The sequence below is a fragment of the Thamnophis sirtalis genome, unplaced genomic scaffold (assembly GCF_051295495.1).
Source record: "Thamnophis sirtalis isolate CommonGarterSnake01/CBP01778 unplaced genomic scaffold, rThaSir2_p1.2 scaffold_12, whole genome shotgun sequence".
NCBI classification, from domain to species: domain Eukaryota; kingdom Metazoa; phylum Chordata; class Lepidosauria; order Squamata; family Natricidae; genus Thamnophis; species Thamnophis sirtalis.
The window spans coordinates 23,304,678-23,314,449 of NW_028261392.1; the positions used below are offsets into that span (position 1 = coordinate 23,304,678).

General features: G+C 39.1%; 1 protein-coding gene across 2 annotated transcripts in view; it reads left to right on the plus strand.

Moving 5' to 3' along the window:
* SCEL (sciellin) overlaps nt 1–6,369 on the plus strand; it is a 49,195-nt gene extending 42,826 nt beyond the window's left edge. For both annotated transcript variants that reach the window (XM_087726302.1, XM_087726303.1), the window contains 2 exons: nt 1,045–1,147; nt 3,018–6,369. In XM_087726302.1, the coding sequence (XP_087582428.1) occupies nt 1,045–1,147; nt 3,018–3,034 (120 nt within the window). In that variant the 3' untranslated portion in view covers nt 3,035–6,369. The remainder of the gene's footprint in view (nt 1–1,044; nt 1,148–3,017) is intronic.
* Nucleotides 6,370–9,772: the final 3,403 nt, after the last annotated feature.

Genomic DNA, 9,772 nt, shown 5'->3' on the forward strand with positions numbered 1-9,772 from the left:
TGGCCTAGAAATTCATGCTAATCATGAAAATGTGGTCTCCTCCCGTTTGGTCCAAGCTTTCTTGTGCTGCGGTGTGACATTATTCAAGGCTTCAAGAGCCATGAATTGTTATAAAGTTCTAGAACATGGTGATAAAATCCTGATTGTATTAATATTTGAGATTGTGAAAGAGATGAGTTTTTTGAGTGATTGCTGGAAGCACAATAAGCCAAGCCAGTTCGGTTTAGAAGTTAAGGCATCAGGTTAGAAACCAGAAGAGTTAGTTCTAGTCACCCAACACCAGCTGGGTGACTTTGGGCCAGTCACTCTCTTAGCCCAACCCACCTTACAGGGTTGTTGTTGGGGAAAATAAGAACAGGAAAGAGTATTATATGTATTTGCTAGCATGAGTTACTTACAAAGTAGTGAGATGGGATAAAAATCTAATAAACATAGTTGTTTTCGTGTTTGGACATATTCGTTCCAGCTCTCTATAAACTTGCTAAATCAGATTTGGAGAGCTCCAAATTTTTTCTCCAAGGAGAAAAGATAGATTTAAACTGAATGCAATTAGGCAAATCTGAAATCATGGTTCTAATCACGGAACCATATAGAAATTCAATAACAAGGTTTGTGCTTTTTTGAAGTTTGTTCTGGCATACCCAGTTAAAATAATCAAGGGAATAAGAGAAATCTATACTTGAGATTTTGAACCATCACTGCTAGCTGCATTCTCACTGACCTGGATGAATGTTAAGCTTCGGTATAAAATCTCTCCTTAATTTATCATTTACCTTTAGAATGCTGGCTAATTGTAAAGTTACATAGCCAAAATGTGGAAAACCTATAGTGTTAGTTCAGTAGATGCTAGCCCAATAATTAAGTACATTCATACAGAAAATGAGTATTGATGCTGAATTTCTCTGAAATATTTTAAATCATAGTAAAATTATAATGAAATAAAGGTGTAAGGCAAGAGGCAATTGTATTAAAAATGACTGGCAGATATGTTATTCTTTGTCTGGCTTTTGCCACTAATTTTTTTTTAATTCCATGTCTTTTAAGTGTGAAATCTGCAATGCAACTTTAGAAAACTTGGAGGCAGGAGATAGTATCTGGATTTACAAGAACATAGTGCACTGTTCACCATGTTATTCTAAAGTTAAAGGTAAGCTATATTCAAAGTAACTTCTAATATGAAGTATTTGGGAAATATTTGTTCTTCCTGAATTTTTGTAGAAATATACCCAATCTGCGGCTTCCTTAAACATACATGTGTCCTGGAATGTCCTGGACTGAATGGCTGATTATGTGTCATCAATTCATTGTCAGCTCTTTTCAAACACATTGATATCACAAATGTGCTTTTTCAAGAGGCAACTGGTCTTTCTGGTTTTTCTTTGAAGATGTTTCGCTTCTCATCCAAGAAGCTTGAGGTTTTCTTGGAAAAAGTACAAGAGTGGTTTACTATTGCCTTCTCCAACTCAGTATATATTTATGCCTTTGCCATTGTCACTAAATAACCTTCGACCTCCAGATCTTTCTATATCACTGTTGCTCAAAAGAGGTGCCTGCTTGTGTGTTGGTTGACCTTCACATCTTGAGTGATCCTGCATGTATTCTTGACATGCACTCCTAATATTTTTTGCTCATCCCTCCCAGGAATAGCCTCTTCCCCCCACCATATGCGGCAGTACAGCAGGATGTGGGGTGGAGTGGGGGGAATGTCCTCCCCTCCAAAATGTTCATTTTTAAAAAATGTAATGTGGCTCCTAATTGAAAAAAAAGCAATAACATGCTAATGAAATTAGGTGTATAAATTAATATATTCAAGAAAAATAGCTGAAAAAAATTAAACTTACTAGGAAAAGTGGTGACACAAAATGTGAATATTAGGAGAAACGTCTTGCAAGCTTGCTGACACTGAAATGTCAGGGGAATGACAGTAGAATAAACTTCACATTGATTAAATGGTTTACACTGGGGAGCAAGGAATTCAAAGTCTGAAACCATAACATAATGTATACGTGTGATTCTGTGAATTCAAAAGTGGGTAAATATTTGACATTCGGAGTAAGAACTAAATGAATATTTTCCTCCGATTTTTCAATTACACTTTTCCAACTCCAGTCCACACTTTGGAAAACCAAATTACCACTGATTGAGAGACAGTAAAATAAAGGATCTCATCTCATCAGTCAGAGATTCTCTCCTCCCCGACTGAAATAAAATTTAAAAAATGTAAAAGCACAATGTGAATGAAGTAGGATTTTAGTTTAAAGTTCATATAAATTGATTTAAATGTATTTATTACAAACCCCAGATTACAAGTGCAATAGCACTTAGACTTATATACCGCTTCATAGTGCTTTTACAGTCCTCTCTAAGCGGTTTACAGAGTCAGCCTATTGCCCCCAACAATCTGGGTCCTCATTTTACCCACCTCGGAAGGATGGAAGGCTGAGTCAACCTTGACCCTGGTGAGATTTGAACTGCCAAATTGCAGTCAGCAGGCAGGCAGCAGAAGTAGCCTGTAACTACTCTACGTAACCACTGCACTCTAACCACTGCACCACCAAGGCTCTTGTAAATAAATAAATCAAATGTTTGGATTGTATCTCTACATTTTGTCAGAGCACCAGAAAATACTAAGAGTTCTTTGAAATTATTATAGATTCTGCAGGATGGGAGGGAGAAAAGAATGAGCACAAAGAACCTATTTGGGACAATGGCTCTGTCAATTCCACTAAGCCTGTAGTTTTCAGGACACACAGAAATGATGAGGGAGAAGGAAACACACACACACACACACACACACACACACACACACACACCATGTACATCTCCAGCCAGCCAGAGCTGACAAATCTTAGTGTCATATGCTAATTTTAAAGTTATCAGCACTTACTGAAGTACTTAATGGGAATGTATCAAATATGTTTAGAAGTTTTAATTTTATCAACATGTGTTTAAGCTCAGGAACCATGAATTTTCACATTAGTGTTTCTAAGTGTTTTTTTTCTTTCTATCCTTCACAGCCAGATGGACTTACTAATCATTAATGAACTCTGATGAAACATTCTCAGATATTCCAGCTATCTTTATTTGTATCTGAAAGTTGTATTCTTTTTAGAATAAGATATTTTAAAAATCCACATTTGTCATTTGAGCATAAAATAAGATTATGTCTAAATGAAAAATAACATATGTACTTTGAATGTTCCTAGATGCTTTCATTGTTATCAAGAGAAATGTCTACAATTGTAGCATTATATTGAATAAGGATGCAAAGTGTTGTACTGTAAATACAGCATATGAAGATAACCATCTCTGCTTAACATATTCTGTTTTGTGTTCATGCATTGAAAATTCACATGTAAGTGTTCATCATATAGATAGAAATTTCTTCTTTAGCTGCAGCAATTCTTGAGATAGAGATTTTGCAACTTTGGTTGGGACTGTTGATTTTGAGAGGCACCAAATCACCACGAAAGCTGCCAGAAAACAAGCAAGATGAAATGAAGTGGAGTCCATGCTTTTAAGAACCATTGTTTTCCTATTATTAATGATCCCTAGATGTTGACTCTGCTTTAATTCACCTCCATTCATACTGTAGCTCCGTGGAAGAGAACATTGGGGTGGGGTGGGGTGTCAATCTATTCTCCAAACCAACTGAAAGCAGGACAAGAAGCAATGGATGGAAAGTAATCAAGGAGAGAATCAACCTAAAAGTAAGGAGACATTTCCTGACAGAACAATTCAGTTGTCTCCAGAAGTTGTGGGTGCTCCAACACTGGAGATTTTAAAGAACAGATTGGGCAACCAGTTATCTGACACGGTATAGGGTTTCCTGCTTGAGCAGGGAATTGGTTTAGAAGACCTCCAAAGTATCTTTCAACACTGTTATTCTGTTATTGCTTGCAAGAAAATTCATCTTCTGTCTGCTCGTTTTTCAACATTTTACTAAATTTTCTTTATAGAGATTGTCCCTGTCTAAAATTAAGTCAATATAGCAGGGTCAGCTACAAAGAAATATCAAAAGGCCAAAATTGTAGGCACAACTGTGGATCCAAGCCCTGCCTTTTTATATATTTATCTGCTATTGGTGCATGTACAGAGGTGTAAACCACCTGCTTTTTTAGTTGCTTTAGTCACTCCATTGAAGATGGTATTGCGAAGTATTTCTTCTACTCGTATTTTAGTTATATTAGGCTAATTTGAAAAGGCCAAGTCAGGTTGTTAGCATTCTGATGCAATCATTTAAAGACAGATATGGGAAAATAGGTACATCCTCATATGATCTGCAGTCAAACACCAACTCTTATGATTGAAAAGTACTTACTCTGTGGTATCAATAATAAATATTCAAATAATTCAAAATAAACTATTAAATAATATAAGGCATATGCTATAGCGCATAATATTATGGAATCATATTAGACACAGTCCGCATAGTTTAATATAAATATGGATACCTATTTTTCTTTTCTCTTTGGAACCTACATGAACAGTATTGTAAAGAATTTACCTTGATATGGAGAAATATTTTAAAATTAAAGTGAAAAAAAATAGTGGTTGCATTCATGTGTTATGGTAATCTGAATGTTTTTGTAACATGAACAAGCCTTAAACTTACATGATTCCTGCCATCCTTCTCTTTCAGCATAAGACTCAGGTACTGGAAATAGTTTCAAAACTTGCAGTTCTATTTTTATCAACTCAATTTGTAGTTTAAGATGAAACTGATAAACATTTATTTGAAATTGCACTAAATCATAGATAAAATATAAGGAATCCTGACACTACACAAAATAAAACTAATCATGGTTTCAAGAATATATCCAGAAACCTTACTGTATTACAAATGTATAGCACAGGGGGCCCCAACCCCAGAGCTGCAACCCACTACCAGGCCTTGAACTGTTTGGAACTAGGCTATAGAAGTGATGGGTGAGTGATGTGATCCCCCATTTCTGTGAGCAATGGGCAAGTGTGTGCATGTGTGCTTACTCACCGTTTGTGCAGAAGCATCCCCTCTTCCCACTCTTAGTCTGCAAAGCTGGAAAGGTTGGGTAACTCTATAGGACAGGAGTCTTCAGCCCCTGGGCTGTGGCCACTACCGGCTCTGAGCTGTTCAAAACCGGGCCACAGAAGTGGCACATGAGCATGCGTGTGCATCCCCCACTTGTGCAAGCAGAGCAGAGGTGGGTTTCTGCCGGTTCACCCCAAATCAGGTGAATCGGTGGTGGCGACGGTGGGAGGCTCCATCCATCCTCTCGGACACTTCCGCAAATACTCAGAAGTGTTGCACGAGCATGCACAAGCGAACCGGTAGTAAAATAAATTAAAGCCTACCACTGAAGCAGAGGGCAAGTGCCCATGTGTTTGCCCGCCACTTGCGCAAAACTATCCCCTCCCCCTGGTCGGTTCTCAAAGCTGGAAAGGTTGGGGAACTCTGCCTTAAAGGATAAAAAGTTAAAAAATCTCTTCCAAAAGAAACTCAATTCATGATGGGAATGCACCCATGTTGCTTTCTTGGCAACAATATATATATAGACACAGCCCATTACCCAGGTCGTTACAACAAAAAAGAACAATAGGCACACAGCCAGTACCTCAGCCACACAGGATGTTATGAAACAGCTGACTAATCTGCAAACATCAACAGGATCAACTAATCAAGATGTCACAACACAATCAACCAATCTGCTTGCAGCAACAGAGCCAGCACTCCACACACCCCCACCAGTATATATAGAGGGACGGCAGCTTTGATCACGCTTTGCTTGCACAGGCACGAGGCTGAAGACACCAGCCTGAGGATGACGAGTGGGATCTCGTTGAAACATCGCCAAGATACTCTCAATCTTACATGGGAAAAGACCCGAATACACCAAAACCTGCATACCTGTTATATATATATATATACTCTCCACTTGTGGAATTCCTTATAGTTTTCCATTGTAGGAGTTTTTCTAGGAATTTCATTTGTATCTCAACCTTATGTATGGTCTTGCAGATCTAGTGAAATGATTTATCTGACTATACTATAGACTCAGCTAAAGTAAAGCCCTTGGGAGTCACCACTCAAGTGGAAGTGATAAACTGCAAAGAGATGAAAGCCAGCTGTAATGAGGGTATCCAGCAACTGAGAACTGCCAGCATTTTAGTGTTGGGAACCAAAGGTTTTCAGAGAATGGTTAGTAAAATTAACAATTTAGGGCAGATTTTAAGACCCTTTGTTAAGTAAAGGCTTTATTATGTAGACGAGTGATCTCATTTAATTTGTGTTTTAATATGCATTACATTAATGCAAACACTAAACCCTAGTCCTCTACAAACCAGTGCCTTCCAGTACTTTATCTGTCAATAAATCATTTTTGTTTCAAAGCGTGTCTTGGTCTCCAACTAAAATGCACCTTAACAGGATTTCCCCCCTCTCACATTCATATAATAACCAAATCTCCACTTCCTCAGCGTTTTCAGGATTAACACATCTACATTCACACAAGATTCACATGCTATGACTCTGTCAGGCCTAGAACCCATTTTTTACATTGGGCCTTGAGGCCTGCTGCCACATTTAATGCTGTGGAAAACTGGGAGGGGGATTATGTGGAGTGTGGGAGATATATAGTCAAAATAACATTCCTTTCTCAGAGAGTCAAGGACATATTGCCCTGCAGCTGCGATGGTGTAACTGAGAGGCATCTCCAGAGTTGGATGGTTGGATCATGTGATGGACATGTGTGTGCTGGGCAGGGATTTGAACTTTTCTTTGGGTGGGGAAAGCCTGGGAACTTTCAGATTCAGTTTTTCCCAGACGTACCAATATGACATCTCTAATAAAATGGAACTTTGAGGAAACTGAAGCCTCGGAGCCTTCCTTCATTAGGAGTATTACTTGGAACCTTGATATTAACTTGTATCTGAACTCTTGGTGGGATATATCCAGGGGTGGGTTTCAACCGGTTCGCGGCGGTCCCTGCGAACCGGTTGGTCGCCGAACCCGGAAGTAAGTAACTTCCGGGAATGGCGAAGGGTGTGCCCGCCCGCCCGCGGTCCTTACCCGGTTTTGACGAGTTCTGTGCTTCCACGCATGCGCAGGACGCATTCAGCGCCTGCACGATCGTCCAGGAGCAGCTGGAGCATCGCGCAGACGCTAGTATGCATTTGTGCACCACGCGCGTGCACAAGGACGCCGCTGGCCCCGTTCCAACCGGTTCGGTTGGAACGGGGCGAGAAACCCACCCCTGGAAATATCATAGTTTTTTCAGTGCTAATGTGTCATTTTTACATCAAATTTGAAGAAAAGAGATGCAATCATATTCCTCCTGGTTAGGAGAACCAGGAAAAAGAAATGGTTTCCAGGATCCTCACCTTGTCTCAGGTGACATTCCAAGACATACTTTTCCATTGTTAGAAGACCTTTTATAACTATGTTGATTTACCATTTAACCATTTTCAGGCAAACATCAACTTTGGAAAAGAATCACCTTGCCAGGAGAATCAGGAAAACTCTCAAATTTGAAAAAGAATCACAAAATCATATTTTCACTGGCCAGGAATGCCAGGAAAAACAGTCATTTTTAAGATCTCCTCTACTTCTGATGTGGCAGTACAAGCCTAACTTGCAGTTGCTAGGCAGCCCATTATAGAGGACACCGAATTCCCATTTAGCAAATAACCTGCTCATTTCAGACAAATATCAAATTTGAAAAAGAATCACATAATCATGTTATCCCTGGAACGGAGAGTCAGGAACTTCAGAAATGAACTTCCGTTTGACCCATTGGGCCTGCTTTTTGCCCTCCCCAGATTCTTAGAAAGCCTCTGGAGCCTGGGAAGGGTGACAAACAGACCTACCTGGTCCATGGGAAGTTGGAAAATGGACTGTTTCCGGCCTCCAGACGGCCTCTGGCAAATGTTGCCTCTGTAATGAGAAAGACGAGACAGTCGACCATTTGATCAGTGGGTGCAGCAAAATTTCACAAACTGACCACTTACAACGCCATGACCGCGTTGCTAAGATCATTCACTGGAAATTGTGCCAAAAGTTTGGATTTGAGTATAGCAAAAACCACTGGGAACATCAGGTTCAGAAGGTTTTAGAGAATGAGAAAGTCAAAATCTTGTGAGACTTCAGAATTCAGACTGACAGGCACTTGGCCCACAACACACCGGACATAACAATAGTTGAAAAGAAAACAAGTATGGTTCATTGACATTGCAATACCTGGAAATGCACAAATTGAAGATAAACAGCAAGAAAAAAAATCACAAAGTACCGGGACTTGCAAATTGAAGTTGAGCGACTGTGGAAAAAGAAATCGTGTGTTGTCCCGATTGTAACTGGAGCCCTTGGAGCAATACCCAAAGGGCTACCTTGCTATTTAGAAATTTTAAATTTATCAGACTTGAACATTCTGATTCTACAAAAAGCCACCCTACTTGGAGCAGCTTATATCCTCCGACGTTACCTTGACAGTTCCTAGGTCCTTGGATAGGGCTCGAGCTGTTGAGCTACCAACCAGCCCCAAAGGCTGTGAATCTCACCAAAGATTAACCACACAATAATAATAATAATTTTGGAGGAAATCCTTGACTTACCACAGTTGATTTAGTATCATTTCAATGGTACTGCATTGAAAAAAGTGATTTATGACTGTTTTTCACACAATTGTTACAGCATCATGGCCATATGATCAATATTTAGCTACTTGGCAATTGACTCATATTTATACAGTTTCAGTGTCCCGGGGACATGTGATGACCATTTGCAATCTTCTGACCACTAATGTCAATGGGAAAACCAGGTTCACTTAACCACATTTACTCACTTTCTTGTTTTGATCACAATATTAGTTTTCATTTTAGACTAAACTAGTTTTGTCATAAGACATGAATACATCAAACTTCCATAGTTTTCAAAATTGCATTTTTCTTATTCTCTGACCACCAGGTGGCTCTACAGCATAAAAAAAAAACTATTTCCTTTGAATGGTGTAAAGTTGCATCACAAAGTTCTAAGTTATTTTAGAATACTTAATACATAAACATTTCTTCATCAAATACAATTAGAACTTTGTTCATATAGCTTTCTCATACAGGACTGTAATTTTTTGTATTCGTCAATAAATATGTATAATTCTTCATTAAATGTGTATTCTTTGTTTTTGGAAAAAAAACAGGGGAAAAAAGAAAGCAAGGACCTTTTTATGATAGAATGATCCAACAAAATGCTTCATCTTCTCCAAAGATGAAGATGATGATTATTCTTATTCTTGTTTGAGAGAAGTGTATTGGATGCCCTTGTGGATGGGACTACATTGAACCATGCCAAACTTAGGGCCCTCCTAAATTGAGGGATAGTGGTTTTATTTAAATATCTGCAGATCAAGAAGTGATGACAAAGTTTGTTGGAAATGCCAACTAAGGAAGGGACATCAGTTTGATTAAATATCAATATTCTGATATACTGTTGCTGTATGTATGTGTGTTACATACATCTTAGCACAACACATTAAGAGTTCAGTTGTTGTTAGTTGTGAAGTCGTGTCCGACCCATCGTGACCCCGTGGACAACGTTCCTCCAGGCCTTCCTGTCCTTTACCATCCCCCAGAGTCTATTTAAGCTCACTGAAGCCAACTGCTTCGGTAACTCCATCCAGACACCTCATTCTCTGTCGTTCCCTTCCTCTTTTGCCCTCAATCTTTCCCAGCATTAGGCTCTTCTCCAGTGAGTCCTTCCTTCTCATTAGGTGGCCAAAGTATTGGCGTTTCCTCTTCAGGA